The 24,320-nt window shown below is 41.8% G+C and overlaps 1 protein-coding gene across 1 annotated transcript; it reads right to left on the bottom strand.

Moving 5' to 3' along the window:
• Positions 1–469: 469 nt before the first annotated feature.
• Positions 470–23,368, bottom strand: LOC129409398 (bone morphogenetic protein receptor type-2-like). The gene is made up of 15 exons (XM_055155375.1): positions 23,347–23,368; positions 23,130–23,234; positions 16,996–17,084; positions 16,194–16,427; positions 15,538–15,652; positions 14,196–14,356; positions 13,449–13,596; positions 11,793–11,929; positions 10,798–10,931; positions 10,602–10,695; positions 10,459–10,528; positions 9,088–9,137; positions 8,194–8,522; positions 4,364–5,148; positions 470–1,746 (listed from the first exon to the last, which is right to left on the bottom strand). The coding sequence occupies exons 1-15, from the start codon at positions 23,366–23,368 to the stop codon at positions 1,499–1,501; spliced, it is 2,721 nt and encodes a 906-aa protein (XP_055011350.1). The 3' UTR covers positions 470–1,498.
• Positions 23,369–24,320: the final 952 nt, after the last annotated feature.

Raw genomic sequence — 24,320 nt, 5'->3', positions numbered from 1 at the left:
GATTTCAGATGACATCACAACATTCTACAGGCCGATGTTATTAAATACAGATGGAGGGCAGTTAAAATGAATATTGCTCAGTTGCAGACTTTTGTTGTAATACAGCAGGTCTTGGATCTAGTCAGTAATAGAAATGATCAGGTTCAACTTCTTAGGTTCTTTTTAAAGACAATGCAGTAAAGTGTATTTACCTTGTTAACAACAGCTGATATACGACACGTCACCACCAACACCGGTGACAGTTCTGAAGATGGCTTGCAGCTAGCAGCCGAAACATGTCAACAAGGTAAATACACTTTACTGCATTGTCTTTAAAAAGAACCTAAGAAGTTAAAGTATATAAGAAGACAAAATGAACATCATTGGCTGATCAGGTTCAATATTTGGGAATTTACCTTTCTGATATTTCATGGCAAAATACAATAATACAATATAATAAAAAATAAATAAATACTGGCTCTTGCCCCCCATCTGGAAGTATGACATCATCACATTGTAGAATCTGAAAACCACCAGTATTGATGATACTGATGAGCATATGCAGATTTTAAGGCTAGCATCTATTTGAGACGGTTTTTTTTTGTTTTTTGTCAAAAACATGTTCACCAGCAGCATTTTGGACTGATCCATCTGTGTCAGGTGTCCTGCTCTTTTGTATAGGTAGATATATTTAAATCCTTCACCATTAAAAGTATTAGGTTATATTACTCACAATGGACTCTTGTGAACTTTAAGCCATGTTATAATGTTGTTACCTCATCAAAAACAGACCTGGAGTTGTGTTTTTGTTTCATTCATGCATGTTTCAGTAACTCTTTATTATTGGTTCTGGGGGCATTGAGAAGGACTGTGGAGGTTGTAGAGTGTTTTGGCTTACATCTCAACCACAGACTGGACTGGTCTGAGAATACACACCTTCTCTACAGAAAGAGACAGAGCAGGCTGTACTTTCTCATGAGGCTGAAGTCCTTTAACATTTCAACACCAGACAGTCATCATCAGTGATCTCTTCAACGCTGTGCCCTCCTCCTGCTGAGGAGGAAGCCTCAAGAAGAAGGACACTGTGTGGTTGGATAAGCTGGTGAGGAAGGCAGGATGTGTAGTGAGTGCAGAGCTTGACTCACTCACATCTGGTCTTAAACAAGCTTCTGTCCATCCTGTGAAGGTGTATGGAGTTTAAAAACACAGTGGAGCACTTCCTGTATTATCACATGACATCACAAGTCTAAATATCCAGATATGTTTGTGATGAGGTAACAACATTATAACAGAGATCAGAAAGTAAGTAGCCCCCTCACCAAAGTAGGCCTGCGTAGTATCACATCTTTACCAAAAACTGTGGTATCCCCCATACCTAGCACAGAGCTGTTCAGACCTGCTTTATGGTTTACTCATGAGCATAACTTAATCAGCACCAGTTGACTACACACTACTGTACAGATACAAAGACCCTCGTGGAAGACAGAGGTAGAGCTATTCCAAAAAGTGTGTGAACCAATCAGAAACTGGTGAGTCCATCCGGCTTGGAGTTGGCCCCACCTCCCAGCACAAACATGGCCATGCTGGATTTGGATTGGCTGATTGTGGGGCAGTTGGGTGTGGCCTGCAGGAGCAGCTCTGGGTGGTGGTCAGTAGGAGGCACCCACGAGGCTGGGCGCCACTTCTTCACTGTGTACGGCGTCTTTACTCTGCGCCGGATCTTCTCCCCCGAGACACTCAGGCCCGAGTCAGTGTGAGGAGCGCTCCCTGGAGAACACACAGGTAATCATCAGCATGTCTATTGTTTAACTCAAACTCTGTTAAAAAAAAAACAACAAAAAAAACTCATGTGATCCCAGTGCCAAAGTATGTGAGGGGACACAGTGTTCAGCCAATTCAATGTAAAAAAAAAAAGTCCTATATTATGCAAATCTGATTCTTGTGAGCCTTTATCCATGTTATAATGCTGTTCCCTCCTCAAAAACACACCTGGAGTTGTGCTTGTTTCATTCACATGTTTGAATAACTATTTATTGTTAGTCTGTTTACATCTCCAAAGCTCAAAATGCTCTGTTCCACATTGTGATGTCATGTAGTGGTGGTTAACAAGTCAACAGCTATTTTTTTACCTTTAGTCCAGTAGCGATTGACAATTCCAGGGATGAAATGATCCAAATTATTCTATTGAATAGAGTAGTATAGAGTACTTCGTGTATTACAGGAAGTACATTTTCCTTTTACAGATGAGATGTGGGATTCGATTCTTGGTCAAGTTCATTGTACATCAGTGTCATGCATCTCGTCATGTACTCATTCAGTTTTAAGATGTCCGAGTGCATTTATCTAAGGTTAAGCTAACACACATTTACACTGATGTGGACCTAGCTTGTGGAAAATCTAGCAGCACACTGGGCACTTTATTCCACATGTACTGGTCTCATCCTTTGTTGGTTCATTTTTGGCTCTCTGTTTTTCAGACTATGTCTGAAGTCCTGCATTATCACATTAAACCAGTCACTGTGCCATTTTTAGAGTAGCCCTTGACCCAACTTCACCAAAATCTACAGTGAAAGTTCTGTCCTTTTCACTTTTAATTGCCAAAACATGGTAAAAATAAAGTTTCAGATAAGCTCAATTAGAACCCTGCTTTAGGTTTTAGTGTCCAAAAGATGATTTAAGAAGAACTTTGGAAGAAAAAGGAGACGTTTTAGAGGCTGCTCAAGCTCCAAGTTTCCTGGAAATTGACTAATTTTGCATTTTCAACATTGTTAGGCACACTAATTAAAATTAATAATTAGTTATAATTATTAGTTACTTCTCCCAAAAAGTAACTGAGTTAGTAACTGAGTTACTCCACTATAAAAGTTACTTGTTACCAGGGAAAGTAACTAGCTTTTTAAGGGTGCACTCACTCTAGGACTTTAGAACTGTGCCGTGTTCAAACACGATGGGCCTCTGATCTTAGCACTCGTGCTAGTGCTTAAGAGTGGGCGTGTCCAGGCGGGGCTGTACTTCGCATTTATAGTTTTCTCTGCATTTGTTTAAGACTAGTGTCTGTCTCATGCGCTCCCATCCCACAGCAGACCTGCTGTTTTCTCACACCTGCTCCTGTCTGTCCTGCAGTCCACTCCCACGGACTCACCTGAGGTACGAGTGTCCACTGTCCACTGACCGCTCACATTCTCATCTCTCAGGTCCACCGCATTTGGTCCCACACAGGTGGATGTCTCGCGGATTATGGAATAACCTACGTTTATTGTCATATAAATGTTTCTGATGTTACAGCTTTGCACACAGATATGATACATGCTTCTGCTCCACTGTCACAGCCCAGAGCTGTCAGTGAATGTGCTGATCCCTGTCAGAGTCCGGCCGTGAGAATGTGAGGAAATCGACATCGCAGCATTAGGACCACAGACAGGGTAAGAAAACACACTTTAGCTGTGAATGAGCAGCTTTTGTACAGATCCACATCAAACCGAACTACAGAGCAGAGCTGAGTCGATACAGGGAGCGGGCGAGGGGCTGTGATCTGCTGTGGGAGGGCATCCCGCACAGCACACAAACACGTTATGAATGTTAAGCTTTTATCGACCTAATATATTTCCAAATAAAAGAAGCCTTGAGCATGTTACGTGTTGTTTTTCAGTGAACTCGTTTGATATTTATTTTTATGATTCTGGCAATTCACTAAACGTGCCACACCTGCCCTCAATCTGCTCCGTTCTACCTGATATTCACACTTGCACTAGTGCTAAGACTGGGGGCAAGATACGGCCCAATTGCCAAGGGTTCTATGGCCGCACTCACACCTTCAGCTGACATCTTTGGTACTTGAGTGAAGAAATGTTTGTCCTGGCATTCATCCACTCCAGTGTGACAGAAGAACAGAAGAAGCTGATGCTTCACAATATGATGGAAAAGGAAGGTTCAGAGGTTCCACCAAAGCGACGTGATGCCCTTAATCAAGCAGATTATGAAGGAGCAGATCAGTGAGTTTGTCACCACCTGTGTTTCTTCAAAGCTCTTGATCTTGATAGTTCAGGTCCTATAGTGCAATTTTCAAGTGTCTTGAGCTCCTCTAAGTATTAATTCATTTGCATTCAATTGGAACCCAAATATTTTGGCCAGGTATGGAACCAAATGCAGGGTTCTAATCTAGAGAATCTTAAAAAATAAAAATAAAAAAAAGGATTTGGACCACCCTAGTAGCCACTACCATTTCAAGTACTATGTGACATCACACAGAACTGCCTTGAACTGATACAAACACCTGGGTGCTGGGGCAGAGTCTGAAGTGTTGATACCAGTTAGGTCAATCACACTGTTCCTTATACCTCCAAACTAGAATCTCCACACAAACTAATCTGTTTCCTAAACTCACCTTTTGAAGCAGAAAAGGAGGACAGGTCCAGAGAGCAGGGGCGTGAGGGACACCTGTCTCTGTCCGGGGCAGCTGTGGCAGAATCTGAGGACATGTCCTTGTGTGAGGACAACACGCCTGGAGCTGAGGGAGCATGTCCCAGGACATGTGCAGGGGAGACAGGAGAGAGGGGGACTCCCAAAGGCGACTCAGGGGACATGTGGGACATTGGAGCTAGGGACGAACAGCAGTCATGGGACAGGGCTAGACCATGAAATACCTCTTCTTTGTTAAATCCAGCAGTAAGTGAGGAATCTTTTAATGGGTCAGGACTGCTAATGTTCTTACTCCAACATCTGTCAGCAGGCTCTACACAATTATCATCTACTGCCCCAGCTGGGTCTCCATTCTCACACACGGACATCTGGTCTCCACAGCTCCGTCTAAGGGTTTCTGATTGGACAAAAGGAGCACAGTTCACAGGCTGAGGAGTAACTTGTGTGCCAGGCTTTGTGGTAGAGTTGCCTTTGGCTGGGTGGACAGGAGGACTGGACACTGGGACAAAAGAGAGGCTGTTCTGTCCAATAGGTGTCCCATCAGATGTTGCTGTCTTCTGGGCTGTTGGACTGTGGAAGCGCCCCTTCTGGATGTTGCTGTTGTTGTTGTTGGCATTGGAGCGCTGCGCTAACAGGAGAGCTCCAGCAGGGGTCACCTCGCTCCGCAATAAGGGCTGCTGCTCATCCGGGCTCCACACAAAGTTCAGTCCTGGGTCTGGATCTGTCGTGGACAGTTGGACCGGGGCCCTGCTAAACAATAAGGAAGAATCATTTAAAGCCCCACTGCATAAGATTTCCCTCGTGGTGAGGTCGCTTGCCTCGCCATAGATTTATAACCTAGCCTTGCCATCACTCATTTATAACTTTTCTTGTTTCCATGGGGATATTCTTAATTTCCCTCAAACATTCTGAAGGATGCCATAAAACTGAACTATCTCCAAAGTAACTTTCTATCTCCATGAGAACGTGTGGCGTAACAACCGACAGCAATCTAATGAGGTGGTGCTTTCATTATTAAAGGTGCTCTATGTAAGCTTGTCTAATAAAAAAATGTATTTCATCTCCTGGAATGTTCCACACTAAGGACCCTTTCTTTGTGGATGAAATCCAGAACTGTAAGAGACATCTCATGCTTCATCAGATGCTTCATCAGTAGACAGTGTTTGAGGCCCAATATTCTTCACACTCATGACACATACTGTAACTGGACATGCACTATGGACACTCATAGGAACTGTATAAAAGTGATTTTCCTGTATATGATTTTTTCCAGGTACTTGAGCAAAATGTGTCTTGCCCCTGTACAGATATACTGTACAACAGTGTTGTGCAAGTTCACACTTTTCATGAACTAGTTCAAAGTTCAGTTCACACTTGTTCAAAGTGAATAGTTCACGTTCATAGTTCACAATTTTAATTTCGAACTAGTTCAAAGTTCAGTTCATTTTATATTTAGATGAGATCTGTAAATGAAAGGCTGCTTTTATTTTTCAAACTGACTTCTAGTTTACAACAACTTTACAAGATACACTGTTGGACAAGTGACTTTAAAACTGTAATGTGTTATTTATGACTTGTTACTGTCATTTCTAAGTCATTTGTTACATTACAATATTACTGTATTTAAAATGTAAAACATTACACGACTATTGCAGCACTTTTAATTTACTCTCACCAAAGAACTGTTAAGATGCTGAACTTTTGCGCTGCAGCGCAAAAGTTCAGCATCTTATACATATACATATGTTCTGAACCAGGACTGGACCAGACTAAACCAGGACTAAACCAGGTCTAAACCAGGTCTAAACCAGGTCTAAACCAGGACTGAACCAGAACTGAACCAGGTCCAAACCAGGACTAAACCAGGTCTAAACCAGGACTAAACCAGTACTGAACCAGGTCTAAACCAGACTAAACCAGGTCTATACCAAAACTGAACCAGGACTAAACCAGAACTGAACCAGGACTAAACCAGAACTGAACCAGGTCTAAACCAGGACTAAACCAGGTCTAAATCAGGACTGAACCAGGTCTAAACCAGGAATAAACCAAGACTAAACCAGGACTGAACCAGAATTGAACCAGGACTAAACCAGAACTCAGCCAGGACTAAACCAGGACTAAACCAGGTCTAAACCAGGACTGAACCAGGACTAAACCAGAACTCAACCAGGACTAAACCAAGACTAAACCAGGACCAAACCAGGACTAATCCTGGACTAGAACTTGGAATCTAGGACCGCCCCTGAGAGAACCCCGAGTGCGATCGGGCGTCAGCTGCGTTTAGTTCGGTGGAGCGCGGACTTCTGCGTCGGTCCTTTCGCTCAGGATCACGGTCTACGCGGGCGCACCTCCGGCGTTTCACTGCTGCTGATATCGCGGTGATTTTAGCAAGTTTGTATGAAGAAAAACGAAAAACCCACCATTTCAATCCAGGTTAAAAAAGCATTGTGACGCGCGTTACTGACATATGTACCAAGTAAAATAATACGCGCGCGGAGCAGCACGTCCTGTGCGTGTAGATTTCAGAAAATAGGATCCATCCTATTTTTTGACGCTCTACACGAGCGTAGGTGCGTATCCCCGTCAAAATGCACAGAGAGCATGTATCTATTGTTGTATTTGTGCATTTACCATCAGCACATTGTGCTCCCTGGGCAGTTCTGTATCATGTGAAAGAGCCCAGATCCACATACACTGTTAATTTGTGCTTTGAAATTTACCTTTGAAATCCTTGTGTTTGCCGTGGTCAGCCTGTACAAAAGGTAAATACAAGCAGCTAAACGCGACTTCTCATTGAGAGACACAAGAGCCCGTATGTTCCACTAAAGCTGCCGGTGGAGTCGCCTTCGCGTTGACACGCGGCTGTGGTTTCGCGAGGTGAAGTGCGAGCAGATCGTCACTCGTCAAATTCCGACGTTTAACTAAACCCCAACAGTGACGTACGTCGTTCATCACACATAATTTGAACAAATTCACGTTCAAGTTCTTGATTTACAAAAGTGTTGCGTTCAGTTCAAAGTTCACTGAAAAATGAACGTGTTCAATGAACGCGTTCTTTTGAACTCGTTCATGCACAACACTGCTGTACAAGCAGCACTGGAGCTCAAAAGAAGTCAGTTGATAAACTTATTGTGGTGAATAATTAGGATGCTCTGAAAGCATAAGTGAGGAATCACCTTGGAGCACTGCAAACTGTTTCAAACAAACTAATTCTGTTTTTCATGATTTTAAGATAGTAAAAATCAGGCCTTTAAAATCTAGTTTTCGTTTCTACACCAATAGATTATTCTTTATCTGTATACTATATTATGCAATGACAACTATTTGCACCATTAAACATTAAAATAATTGATACTTTGCATTGACATTACATTGGGGAGGGGGTTCTACATGTATCACTATGTTGGAATCTTCAGCAGTTTCCATGGAGACACAATGCAAACCCTGTTAAAAAAAGTTTTATGATTGTCTGAAAAAAATCCCAAATGGATTTAAAGAGCACATTTTCAGGAGCCTGCGATTCATGTCCTCTTTAGTTTGATTTTCAACAAAAAGATAAACTGAAAAATTGAAACTGAAAAATTGTTGGCTGGTGCTAGCTAGATTGAGACCGTATTTTTAAGTGTGAGACTTGTTTAACAGCACAAATCAGGTCACCTGTTATAGTTGCAACTTAGTAGGTTCTTTATGCTCAGATTGTGTTAAATTAAAGACCAGATTAAAGTCAAACTTTAGTAACAGAGAAGGTTGACATCAGTTGCAAAATATCAAGACCTGACCTGACATACTGACCTGCAGCATGGGTCCTCCTCCTGCGGCCCCGCCTGGTTGGTCACTCCTCGGGCCATCAGGCGGTTGGTTACCAGAGTGGGCACCCCGGCACTGGAGCCATCCGCCATCCGCACCGCCCCTCTGCCGGTCACCATGGTAACACTCACTGGGGCCTGAGCCAAGACTGCCACCGAGTTCATTTTAGCCACTCCTGTCTGCACCTGCCTGTCTCTGGGACGGGCAGTGTGCTGGGAGACCCCCTGCCTCTCTCTGGATGAGGCAGTGGACAGGAGCTGCAGGCTGGAGGGCCTCTGAGGCAGGACAGGTGCAGGAGATGTAATCCACTGTTTCTGTGAAGAGGCCCAGATAATAGCAATTAATGACAAAAGAAATAACAAAACAAGCTGGAGTTTTAAAACGAGGGTATTTTGCCTCCATTGGGTAATAACTGTCGATCACCATGTGACCTTTTATTGTTTGGAAAATGCTTTATCGGCTGAAAACATGTGTTATATGTTTAAGTGTAGTTATGCTCTGAGTCTCCCCTCCCTTTGCTCTATGCGCTGAGTCACTCCCCCCTTCAGAGCGCTGTCACTACATAATGGGAAGGCATCACGCTAATGAAATTACTGCACATTGTATCAGGTTTATGAAATTTTAGTGTGTTGTTTTATAACATCCTTTTGTATATTTATGGAGAATGGTTGACTGGGAGCATGGGTGGTGTAGGCTTGTGCTTGAAGGTTTGCACAGAATTGCACTCTCCTTAGAGAATTGCGGAGAGGCCCAGGAGAGATCACAAGATAACTCAAACATGCATGTTTTTGACGAGTTAAGGATATATACATGTGAAGAGTGGACTAGTCACAGTTATTCTGACTAAGCCTTGGGCAGCAGGCCTGTGCTGATACCAACCTGTGTTTGCTCCAGAGGCAGGCACACAGAGACACCAGGCACAGCGCCACCTGCAGGACAAACACACTTTTCATTTATGCATTTGTGGCATATTATTCATTTTGACTTTTCTATTCACTGAAGGAAGAAAGGTGCCCAGAGAGTACCTAGAGAGACACAGAGAGGATCCAGAGAGCATCCAGTGAGCAAAAAGAGAGTACAAAGTAAGGACCCAGAGAGGACCCAGAGAGGACTCAGAGAGGAACCAGAGAGTACAAAGAGAGGACCCAGAGAGTACAAAGAGAGGACTCAGAGAAGAACCAGAGAGTACAAAGAGAGGACTCAGAGAAGAACCAGAGAGCATCCAGAGAGTACAAAGAGAGGACCCAGAGAGTACAAAGAGAGGACTCAGAGAAGAACCAGAGAGCATCCAGAGAGGTACAAAGAGAGGACCCAGAGACCCAGAGAGGAAGCAGAGAGTACAAAGAGAGGACCCAGAGAAGAACCAGAGAGCATCCAGAGAGTACAAAGAGAGGACCCAGAGAGTACAAAGAGAGGACTCAGAGAAGAACCAGAGAGTACAAAGAGAGGACCCAGAGAAGAACCAGAGAGCATCCAGAGAGGTACAAAGAGAGGACCCAGAGAGGACCCAGAGAGGAAGCAGAGAGTACAAAGAGAGGACCCAGAGAAGAACCAGAGAGCATCCAGAGAGTACAAAGAGAGGACCCAGAGAGGACCCAGAGAGCACAAAGAGAGGACACAGAGAAGAACCAGAGTACCAAGAGAGGAACCAGAGAGCATCTCGAGAGTAGAGAACCCAGAGAGCATCCAAAGAGTACCAAGAGACTATTTTGCAACCTCTGCTACAAAAATATGCAAGGAGTTGATTTTTGACGGACGCTGAAGCGGTACAATGATTTTGTACCAGCTGTTTTCATTGTATCAAGGTGCAACCTAGACCAAAAATGAAGATGGACGTCAACACCGGCCGGCTGGACATTACTTTATTTGTAGAAGGATTTCAGTTTTGCTTTCCTGGACATATTCAGGATTTATGGGGTAAAATAAAGGTGTGGGATGTTTACAAAAACCAGCACAGGTCACCTCAGCCAGAGTACGGCTTTATTTTCACTTTCACTTCACGACACAACTCTGGAGCACTTGTTGATTACCGAGAAGGAAAAACACTTTAGTTTATAGTTACAAAGAAGAACAGTGAATATAGGAACAGAGGATAAGCGAAGGAGAGGAGAGCTTCTACAGCACAGAAACACGCACACAACCACACCCTGACATACATACTCAGTGTAAATTGGAATCCATGAATGGCTGTACAGCAGATGCACAGAACAGATTTTGGTGTAAATGAGGAGTCAGTAAAATGGTGTTAACCTGTGAGTGGGGATGTGAAGCAGAAGGCACTTCCTGAAGCGGTTTGGGAGATGTCCTCCACGGTGCACCTCTGGGACACAGCACAGAGGACAGTCAGACATGAGGACACATGAGACAGAGGACAGTCAGACCTGAGGACATACTTCCACTGTGCTGCTGGAGCTTGTCAGGTCCACAGCTACATCAGGCCTGGAGGAGGACAGGTCCAGTGGAGGCCAACACCCATGAGACTGGAGACTGAAACATTACACACACATTTGAGTTTATAGAATTGACATTTTTGACACCAGACGTTTGTATTTGGCACGTGTGTGTGAATTCTGGAGAAGCTGATGCCACCTGTGTGTGTGCTGTGTGGGCACTGGGAGCAGGGACAGTTGGCACAGTCTCTCTGCTGCACAATGTGCACTCAGCCGGGCCTCTGCATCCTGGTCCCAGCAGTCCTCCATGGTTTCCTTCAGCTGCCTCAGAACCTGCAGAGACCAGAGCACAGGGTGAGGGTCAGGAGAGAGAGACCCCAGTGTTGTGGAATAAATAATAATTAATGGATCAGATTTACAGTATATAGCACTTTTTTAGAGACTCAAAGACGTTTACAGTGCATTCTTCATTCACTCCACTCTCAGAGAAGGTAGGATACTATGCAGCCACAGCTGCCCTGAGGCAGACTGAGAGAAGTGGCTCCTCCGACCACCACCAACACTCACACACCACATTCATACTAAGCGACTGGGTGAAGTGCCTTGCCTAAGGACAGAACAACAGTTTTTGCACAGGCCACTGCCAGTGGTCTCTCATCCAAGTGCTGACCAGGCCCTGTGCAGCTCCTGAGATCTGACGAGATCAGACTTTGACAAGGAGGTTTAGTCATATAGTAGGACAAAGGAGAGTTGAAGAGAACGCTGGAGAAGTTTATTTACATCAGTCCAGGACCTAGCACCCAGAGACATGAACCCTCAGGACACTGTGAGAGTGTTGGACACTGTGATACTGACACTGTAATTTCTATTTTATTTTTAATTAGATTTAGAATTTTTTTTTTTTTTTTAGGTAACTTTGATTTTGGTAAAATTTTGAGATTTTCTAAATTGTTAATAGCTCTTTTTGGTGAAAATGGTTTTCAGAGGAAGGAACTGTCAGAGGAATTCATTTCCTATGGTTTACTGAGGGCCTTGTTATCCTTGTTATCTTAGCCTGCATCATCAGGTATAATACTCCCTACAATAGAAGCATAGCCTGTGTTAGAACTCCAGCCTCATGCCTCTTCTCTTCAACTCTCAGGCTACTACAGTTTATTCAACACCACCCAGGAGATGTTTGTGAGGAGGACTGACCGAGCTGTTGTGGTTCCACTCCGGGGGGAAGCAGGGCCGGCTCTTGTCCCTGACCACCAGCATGTGCATGTGCTCCAGAGACACCTCCTGTCCCAGCTCTGACTCATAGGCCAGCTGGAAGTGTGGTGCATCCCTCCCTGTGGACAGAGGAGCCGGAACACATGCTTACCTCTTTGTTATTTTATTTCAGACTTGGTAAAGCTTCTCTGTCCTCAATGCAAAAAAAGCTGCCATTTACCAGTCCCTTGTACATTCTGTTCAAATGCACAGGTCTGAAGTCGGACCATAAAGGGAATCAAACAGCCACAGCTGCTAATTTGTATCACGTCTCTCTTAAATGCAGAAGACATCTCCTCTCCAAATTGTCTTATCATTCAGAACAGTATAACAGTATAAAATAGAGAGTTTGGTGCTTGGATTGTTGATTTTGCAGAAATGTACACTGTTTGTCTGATCTCTGTGTAAAAGGACAATGGCACTCATTCATGAAGCATTCTCACAAATAATTTGTACTTAATTCTTTCTTACAAGCATTTTTGGCATTCACAAAACTTTTTCTTAATTGAAAATGTTTTTATGGAAGAGCAAATGCTATTAACAACCAGGAGCACTCAGTCTGTCCCAGCCCCAGTGCCTCCATATGGGCCTCTGTCACAGCCCTGCGCTGGACTCAACACCCCCATCACTGAGCTCTGACCGCTCATGAGCAGAGCACACTCTTATACACCCCCACCCTAGCCCCCTCCCTCACTATTTACTGAGACTCACAGAAAGTGCGATAAATACGATGAGAGTGGCCTCTTATTTCCATAAGTTTATATGTGTTCATGTGAGTTTAGACATTTGAAATCACAGCCGAAGCTGTAGACGCTCCACCTTCCCTCCTCATCACTCTCTCCATAACACTTTTACATCGCTATGATATTATTGACCATATATGGAAGTTCGGAGGGTGTTTCTTACTAAATACATATTAATTTTTATGTAAATGAAATAAATGAATGCTGTGGTGTTTATGGCTGGATGTTTGTGAATTCGGTGCAACTGTCATTTAGGAAGAAAATTTGGGGGGAAAAAGTTGGAAGCTTAAGAACTTTGCGAATCTGGAGCAGAGTTCTCTCAGCATCTTCTTCAAGTGGAAGTTATGAATATTTTAAAAGTAAAGATTCACGAATGAGGCCCCAATGCCCCAATATTCCACTTCTAGGGTTCTAAAGACTGCAGCTGAGCCTACCTCTTGTGTGTAATGAACTACACTTAAAGAGACAGTGTGTAACTTTTTGGAGGTGGCACGTCACCTGCATGATTCCATGGAATTAGACAGCTGAAGTCATATTTTGGAATATTAGCTATGTAGATAGAAATGTTTTATATTTTTAACTTGAATATTAAAGCAAAAAGAAGCACATTTCTATGGAAACAAGCAGGAAGATGTGCCTCTCCAGGGGTTTGTGGTCGTGCAAGCCCTTTCACAGTAAGAACGCAGGTTTTTCTATGCATTTCTATGTTTTTCAGAGCAATAAAAATATCCATAATTTTAAAACATGCTTTTATTTTGTCTGTTTTTTGGCAAGAAAAGTTATATTCTATGTCTTTAAAAACCCAAGATTCCTGCTCACATAAGGCCAGACTGCTCTGGTCCAGTTAAGTGCTTACCAGGGAACAGGTCATGGCACCTCCTGAAGGCCTCCCAGAACAGCAGTCCCAGAGCGTACACATCCACCTGCTTTAGAGCTGTGCCATACTCATGCAGGTCCAGGGCCCCAGCCAGGAGCTCAGGGGCCAGGTACCGGAGAGTCCCCACCTGACACAGGCACACATATAAACACACATTCAGGTTGTCAGAATGTCTGGTGCAGACAGTGCTGGAATACCCCAGTTTTTAAAGAGGGGGTATTACACTTCTATGGGATATTAACTTCACATATTTAGATCACCATGTTACCTTTCATTGTCATTATCATGCTTTTGTATATTTATAAAGAGTTGTTATGTGGGAGTGTGGGTGATGTAAGCTTGTGGGTGGAGCGTTGCACAGAATCTGATGATAAGGAGGGTTTGAATAGAGCCAGGGAGAGATTGCTAAATTATTCAGATGTGCACTGATGACATCTAAAACCATTTCAGGCATGTTTTGGATGAGGGATATATTATAATTTAGTAATATAATAATATTATATTATAGTAGAAATGTTTCAAAATGCCCCTCTTTAAATATAAATTAACCAGTAACATAAGCACTAACAAATAATAATTAGGAAAATATTACTAACTTGTAATGTAATATAATGTAAACAGGTAAATGATAGTGATGAAAACACCATGGTGATGAAGATACAGGTAACAGTAATAATGTGACATAGTGTATGATATGTAAAGTAAAGGGACTGTGTAAGAGCTGACCTCAGAGATGGCCACGCTGTCCCCGTCTCCATGGAGATGAGTGGGGTCTCGGGTTAGGCTCATGGACAGACTGAAGTGGGACAGGACACAGGACAGGTCAGAGCGCACCAGGATATGAGAGCTGCTCACGTCTCTGTGGGCCAGTGCAGGTTTGGACTCATCTGAAACACAGGGTGAGCTTAGCATGAGAGGGGACCTTCCAACAGGTACGCCTAAACTCCAGTAGGGCCCTGAGCACCTGTAGGGTCCTGCACTCTGGTAGGGCCCTAAGCTATGATAGGACTCTAAGACATAAGATTTATGTTCACTACACTGTAGCACTTGCTTTGCCTCACCTGATTTATCAGTACATGGAAGTTGGATAAGTACAGTTTGTCTAGATCTGGATAACTAACCTGCCCTGAATACTTAAATCACTTCACACCAAGTCACCAGGTTCATTAGGTCTTGTGTTATAATTATACATTAGATTCGTATGCACAGAGCTCTGTTTATTCCAGATCTTGTCAGTGTGGGCTGAACTCTGCTGCTTCCTTAGAAGTGTCAAACCATCTCAACACAACACTAAGGCCATAGGCAACAAGAGGAACAAGTCTCATTGCTGGATCAGAGAGGCCATTGAGATCCAGAAACGTTCCTATCAGGCTGTAAATCGGGATGACGGAGTGTACCATCTCTCTCACACCTGGAATACAGTTCAGAAGAAGTGGGACTGCAGATGGCGCTGTCATCCTGCTGCTCCATGTAGGAAGACAGAACCAAAATCTGTTAAATTAGCTACTCAGACACGTCACAGCAACATCATGTGACCCTGAAGAGGAAGCAGCTCACACTGTCAAAGTGTGAAACAAACACAGGGATGTACATGAGAATCGAAAGTGCAATCTGTTACTACTCCAGCTTGAGTCTGTATTTTGTGGGTGTGTTTGTGCTGCTGCTGGCTCTCTCTCTCCCCCTCCCTTCCAGATTCCAGAGTGGGATGTTCAGCCTAATGAGCTGCACATGATTGTGGGCGTGGCATGCCACCTTTAAAAGCTGCTGCTGGAGACTGCCCCCTCTCTTCTCTCCTCTCCACCATGTGGCCACAACTTTATTTGCACTTTGCTTTTAAAAAAATATCTATTTTTGTACCGTTTTTAAACATGTGTGGACTTCCTCTTGTTCGAACCCTGAGCCAGTTCGAAACATGTCCATGTATGTGTAAACAACACACTGATCTGTCTAAAAGACGTTTTAGTATATTTGGAAACAACATCAAGTTTTCTGAAGTGGTACAAAGTCCTTGTATGGTCAATGACACAGCACAGGCAGAAGGACCAGAGCAGTTTCACAGGGACCCTACCTCCAGAGAGGACCTCTGAGTGCAGATAGGACAGCCCCCTGGTCACCCCATGCATCATCCTACAGCAGGACGTCCAATCCACCGAAGTGCGGGACAGGAAGTGAGACAAGCAGCCCTAAAGACAGGACAGAAGTGAGACAGGCAGCCCTAAAGACAGGACAGAAGTGAGACAGGCAGCCCTAAAGACAGGACAGAAGTGAGACAGGCAGCCCTAAAGACAGGACAGAAGTGAGACAGGCAGCCCTAAAGACAGGACAGGGAGCAGTCACGAGGAGTGAGCAACCACAGAGCAGCACCCAGACCTGAGCTTGGATCATAGTCAGTGTCCAGCTGGAGGATACATACCACTCTTCCACCACACTCTGGGCTCATGGGAGTAGTGGTCCATGTTCTTACATGTGGGTGGAGGTCCATGGTCTTACGTGTGGGTGGAGGTCCATGTTCTTACGTGTGGGTGGAGGTCCATGTTCTTACGTGTGGGTGGAGGTCCATGTTCTTACGTGTGGGTGGAGGTCCATGGTCTTACGTGTGGGTGGAGGTCCATGGTCTTACGTGTGGGTGGAGGTCCATGGTCTTACGTGTGGGTGGAGGTCCATGGTCTTACGTGTGGGTGGAGGTCCATGGTCTTACGTGTGGGTGGAGGTACATGGTCTTACGTGTGGGTAGTGGTCCATGACAATGAGGAGCTGTGTGCTGCCCTCACTATCCACCCTCTCGTCCGCACACAGGAAATGGGAAATGCTGGGCTGTTGCCGTAGTGACAGGAGGGTGTAGATGTAGCATTCGTTGACATATTTCTGTTTGTGTGCAGAGGGGTAGACCTTCACTGCCACAGTGCGCTCGCCCAGGGTGCCGAGATACACACAGCTATACCGGCCTCGACCAATCAGCTGTCAGGACACAGGGGTCAGAGGTCAGACAGGGCTATAGAGATGATTAAGAACTCTTTATAGTCATCAATTTGCTTTAATTAGACTGCAGCACAGGACAGTAGCAAAATGCCTCCAGACTATCACAGTCCTCAAGATGTCCATGTAATCCCTCAGTCGTCCAAGTAGGATCCATAGAAAAGGAAAAATTCAATTTTTTCAGATCTCTTCGGAACTGAAGAAGCAGCTTAGATGAGCTACGAAATGTATTTGATCAAAAAACTTTAGTCCAGTGACAGAATTGAATTTCTCTTTTGCTTCACTATCACAACATATTTACAAGTATTTATGTATTTTTGTGGCCGTAGTATAATGTATCAAAATGAACTGACCCGTGTAAGCTATAGATTTGAAATTTCATAAACTTGAAAAAAAACAACCAATAAAAAGACCAACTGTGCCCCCGGATATGAGGTACTGAGGATGGCTGTGCTGTTGAATGTGAGAGTTGAATGTAAAATAATACTTTTTTGGAGGAGAAAGAAGCTGTCATTGTAAATCCTGTCTTCAGTGTTGAGCACACTCTCACCTCCCACAGTTTGAGCTCCTCCATGTCCACACATGAAGAATTTGAGATCTCTGGGATGTTTGGAATCACCAGACTCAGCTTCTTTTCACCTAAAAAAAAACAAAGGGTTATTTACAAAGTGGTGCCCCTGAACACAACACAAAAATACAAAAAAGTACAAAAAATTGTACATGTTTGTCAGAATGCACGTGTACACTGTGCTCACTGCACAGTGACAACAATAGAACACAGCAACTACAGAACACAACAACTATACAACACAACAACTATACAACACAACTATACAACACAGCAACTATACAACACAGCAACTATACAATGTCAATGTCAATGTCAATGTCAACTTTATTTGTATAGCACATTTACAACAACACAAGCTGCCCAAAGTGCTTCACATGCACAATAAAAATAGTAAAATACAGCACAATAAATATGAAAAATATATCTATATAATAATAAAACAAACAAACAAAACAAAAAAAAAATTAAACATAGCTTATAAAACATTTAATTAGAGTTAAAAGCCGCAGCAAAGAAATGTGTCTTAAGATCAGATTTAAAAATCTCCAGTGATGGAGCAGCTCGAACGTGGAGAGGCAGATTGTTCCATAACAACAACACACATACAACACAACAACTATACAACACAACAACTATACAACACAGCAACTATACAACACAACAACTATACAACACAACAACTATACAACACAACTATACAACACAGCAACTATACAACACAGCAACTATACAACACAACAACTATACAACACAACAACTATACAACACAGCAACTATACAACACAACAACTATACAACACACACAACTAACAACACAGCAACTATACAACACAGCAACTATACAACAACACAACAACTATACAACACAACAACTATACAACACACACAAACTATACAACACAGCAACTATACAACACAACAACTATACAACACAGCAACTATACAACACAGCAACTATACAACACAACAACTATACAACACAGCAACTATACAACACAACAACTATACAACACAGCAACTATACAACACAGCAACTATACACAACTATACAACACAGCAACTATACAACACAACAACTATACAACACAGCAACTATACAACACAACAACTATACAACACAACAACTATACAACACAGCAACTATACAACACAACAACTATACAACACAGCAACTATACAACACAACAACTATACAACACAGCAACTATACAACACAGCAACTATACAACACAGCAACTACAGAACACAACAACTATACAACACACAACACAACTACAACAACACAACAACTATACAACACAACAACTATACAACACAACACAGCAACTATACAACACAGCAACTATACAACACAACAACTATACAACAACTAATACAACACAACAACTATACAACACAGCAACTATACAACACAGCAACTATACAACACAACAACTATACAACACAACAACTATACAACACAGCAACTATACAACACAACAACTATACAACACAACAACTATACAACACAACAACTATACAACACAGCAACTATACAACAACAACACAACAACTATACAACACAAACAACTATACAACACAACAACTATACAACACAACAACTATACAACAACAACAACAACTATACAACACAACAACTACAACAACAACTATACAACACAGCAACTACACAACTAACAACAACATACAACACAACAACTATACAACACAACAACTATACAACACAACAACTATACAACACAACAACTATAGAAAACAACAACTATACAACACAACATCTATACAACACAGCAACTATACAACACAACAACTATACAACACAACAACTATAGAACACACACACAACAACTATAGACAACACAACAACAACTATACAAACACAACTATACAACTATACAACACAACAACTATACAACACAACAACTATAGAACACAACAACTATACAACACAGCAACACAACAACTATACAACACAACAACTATACAACACAACAACTATACAACACAGCAACTATACAACACAACAACTATACAACACACAACAACTATACAACAACACAACAACTATACAACACACAACTATACAACACAAACAACTATACAACACAGCAACTATACAACACACAACAACTATAACAACAGCAACAACACAACAACTATACAACACAACAACTATACAACACAACAACTATACAACAAACAACAACTATACAACACACAACACAACAACTATACAACACAACAACTATACAACACAACACAGCAACTATACAACACAGCAACTATACAACACAACAACTATACAACACAACAACTATACAACACAGCAACTATACAACACAGCAACTATACAACACAACAACTATACAACACAACAACTATAACAACACAAACAACTATACTATACAACACAACAACTATACAACACAACAACTACAGAAAACACAACTATACAACACACAACACTATACAACACAGCAACTATAACAACACAACAACTATACAACAACAACAACAACTATAACAACACACAACTATACAAACACAGCAACTATACAACAACACAACAACTATACAACACAGCAACTATACAACACAACAACTATACAACACAACAACTATACAACACAGCAACTATACAACACAACAACTATACAACACAACAACTATACAACACAACAACTATACAACACAACAACTATACAACACAACAACTATACAACACAACAACTATACAACACAACAACTATACAACACAGCAACTATACAACACAACAACTATACAACACAACAACTATACAACACAGCAACTATACAACACAGCAACTATACAACACAACAACTATACAACACAACAACTATACACACACAACTATAAACACAGCAACTATACAACATACAACACAGAACACAACACTATACAACACAACAACTATACAACACAGCAACTATAACAACACAACAACTATACAACACAACAACTATAGAACACAACAACTATACAACAACAATACAACAACAACAACACACACAACTATACAACACAGCAACAACAACACAACAACTATACAACAAAACACAACTATACAACACAACAACTATACAACACACAACTATACAACACAGCAACTATACAACAACAACAACTATACAACACAACAACTATACAACACACAACAACTATACAACACAACAACTATACAACACAACACAGCAACTATACAACACAGCAACTATACAACACAACAACTATACAACACAACAACTATACAACACAGCAACTATACAACACAGCAACTATACAACACAACAACTATACAACACAACAACTATACAACACAACAACTATACAACACAACAACTATACAACACAACAACTATAGAAAACAAACAACTATACTATACAACACACAACTATACAACACACAACTATACAACACAACAACTATACAAACACAATAAACAACAACTATACAACACAACAACTATACAACACAGCAACTATACAACACAACAACTATACAACACACAACTATACACAACTATACACACAACAACTATACAACACAACAACAACTATACAACACAGCAACTATACAACACAACAACTATACAACTATACAACACAACTATACAACACAACAACTATACAACACAACAACTATACAACACAACAACTATAGAACACAACAACTATACAACACAACTATACAACACAACAACTATACAACACAACAACTATACAACACAACAACTATACAACACAGCAACTATACAACACAACAACTATACAACACAACAACTATACAACACAACAACTATACAACACAACAACTATACAACACAACAACTATACAACACAACAACTATACAACACAGCAACTATACAACACAGCAACTATACAACACAGCAACTATACAACACAACAACTATAGAACACAACAACTATACAACACAACAACTATACAACACAACAACTATACAACACAACAACTATAGAACACAACAACTATACAACACACAACTATACAACAACAACAACTACATACAACACAGCAACTATACACACAACAACACAACAACTATACAACACAACAACTATACAACACAACAACTATACAACACAACAACTATACAACACAGCAACTATACAACACAGCAACTATACAACACAACAACTATACAGAACACAACTATACAACACAACAACTATACAACACAACAACTATACAAAACAACAACTATACAACACAACATCTATACAACACAACAACTATACAACACAACAACTATAGAAAACAACAACTATACAACACAACAACTATACAACACAACAACTATACAACACAACAACTATACAACACAGCAACTATACAACACAACAACTATACAACACAACAACTATACAACACAACAACTATACAACACAACAACTATACAACACAGAACAACAACTATACAACACAACAACTATACAACACAACAACTATACAACACAACAACTATACAACAACAACACAACAACTATACAACAACACAACAACTATATACAACACAACAACTATACAACACAACAACTATACAACACAACAACTATACAACACAACAACTATACAACTAACAACAACACTATACAACACAACAACTATAACAACAACTATACAACAACTATACAACACAGCAACTACAACAACACAACAACTATACAACACAACAACTATAGAACACAACAACTATACAACACAACTATACAACACAACAACTATACAACACAGCAACTATACACACAGCAACTATACAACACAACAACAAACAACTATACAACACAGCAACTATATACACACAACAAACTATACATACACAACAACTATACAACACACAACAACTATACAAACACAACAACTATACACACAACAACTATACAACACAACACAACAACTATACAACACAACAACTAACAAACACAACTATACAAACACAACAACTATACAACACAGCAACTATACACACAACAACTATACAACACAACAACTATACAACACACAACAACTATACAACACAACAACTATACAACAACTATACAACACAACAACTATACAACACAACAACTATACAACACACAACTATACAACACACAACAACTATACAACACAACAACTAATAGAAACTAACAACAACTATACAACAACACAACAACTACTATACAACACAACAACTATACAACACAACAACTATACACAACACAACAACTATACAACACAACAACTATACAACACAACTATACAACAACACAACAACTATACAACACAGCAACTATACAACACAACAACTATACAAACACAACTATACAACACAACAACTATACAACACAACAACTATACAACACAGCAACTATACAACACAACAACTATACAACACAACAACTATACAACACAACAACTATAGACAAACAACAACTATACAACACAACAACTATAGAACACAACAACTATACAACACAACTATACAACACAACAACTATACAACAACAACAACACAACACAACAACTATACAACACAACAACTATACAACACAACAAACTATACAACACAACAACTATACAACACAACAACTGTGTTCTATAGTTGAGCTGATGGAAATGTTATGAGACAAAAGAAAACCAACTGACCCCTAAAGCCCCTAAAGACCTGTGAGGAGCAGCGTGGGGACTGACCTGTGAGGAGGTGGTTTGGGGACTGACCTGTGAGGAGCGGCGTGGGGACTGACCTGTGAGGAGCGGCGTGGGGACTGACCTGTAAGGAGCGGCGTGGGGACTGACCTGTGAGGAGCGGCGTGGGGACTGACCTGTGAGGAGGTGGTTTGGGGACTGACCTGTGAGGTGCGGCGTGAGGACTGACCTGTGAGGAGGCGGCGTGAGGACTGACCTGTGAGGAGGCGGCGTGAGGACTGACCTGTGAGGAGGTGGCGTGAGGACTGACCTGTGAGGAGCGGCATGGGGACTGACCTGTGAGGAGGCGGCGTGAGGACTGACCTGTGAGGAGGCGGCGAGAGGACTGACCTGTGAGGAGCGGCGTGAGGACTGACCTGTGAGGAGGTGGCGTGAGGACTGACCTGTGAGGAGGCGGTATCCAAGGAACAGCAGTGACAGCAGAGTGACCACACCAGCCACTGTCCCCACGGCAATCAGAGCAGAACTTTGTCTGGGCCGAGCTCCATCTGCAATCACACACCCAGAACAAACAGTGTAGAACACCCCTGACACTAAATAACTATTTACCTATATAACAATATAACTATATAACATATTGTTTGAGTGAAGTGTTCTTACAGATGAATATGACAGTATTCATAGGAGGAACAGCACCACTGGCATCTGACTCCTCTAACAATGATATGATGTTGAGAGTGGGATTCGAACTGCCAACCTTCAGACCAGAGGATGAGCACCTGTGCCTCGCACCTGTGTACTACTGTACTGGTAGACTTTGCCCTGCGTTGTGTCTGATGTGTGTGATGTGTGTGTAATGTGCCACTAGCAGTGAGCAGTGTGCATCAGAGGCAGGTCTCACCTGTGTACTGCAGCACAGGGGGCGCTGCACTCACTGGGGCCTCAGTGAAATGTTTGTTGCACAGGTCCCGACTGCAGCAACAGAAGCGGTAGCTCCCCTTGTGGATGTGAGCAGGAGGAGCAGTGACCAGGCAGTGGTCAGAAAGACAGTCAGGCTGAGACGTCCAGCAGCCTGACACACACGCACACACGCACGCACGCACACACACACACACACACACACGTTAAACTGACTTACATTTCCTGGAGACTGAGGCTCACCAACTTGCCTATAACCTTAAGTTTTTCATTTGATTGAATTTATCTGTTAAACCAGTAAGATCCCATTGAGCCTGGATCGAAACCAGATCTAAACTGAACTATTACAGGTCAAGTTTAGTGCTACACCTAGTGTTAAATTACAAATACACAAAAATTAAGTAACTTAAATGAAACACAACTACGACATGCACACAACTACACAGATGTCTCTCCCTCGTGAAATCCAACAGGCAGCTTTTAAACTTCATTTTTGTACCCATAAGTAGGTGTTCACTTTAGCAGGTAGTACATCTATCATTTAAGTCCTTCAACAAATGTGCTTAAAATAAATATATAACCACAACATGATACAAATCAAAATACAGAAATACAGAACCCCAAACAGTTCCCCCTGCATATGGTCTGACCCATGACCTCAAACAAAGGTACACCCCCTCTCTTTTGTATCCAAATCATGTGGCCAACCAGGTGAG

This window comes from Boleophthalmus pectinirostris, unplaced genomic scaffold (genome assembly GCF_026225935.1).
Source record: "Boleophthalmus pectinirostris isolate CB_2022bp ecotype Guang Dong unplaced genomic scaffold, ASM2622593v1 HiC_scaffold_1, whole genome shotgun sequence".
Lineage (NCBI taxonomy): Eukaryota > Metazoa > Chordata > Actinopteri > Gobiiformes > Gobiidae > Boleophthalmus > Boleophthalmus pectinirostris.
This window is presented reverse-complemented; position numbering and strand designations above follow the sequence as displayed.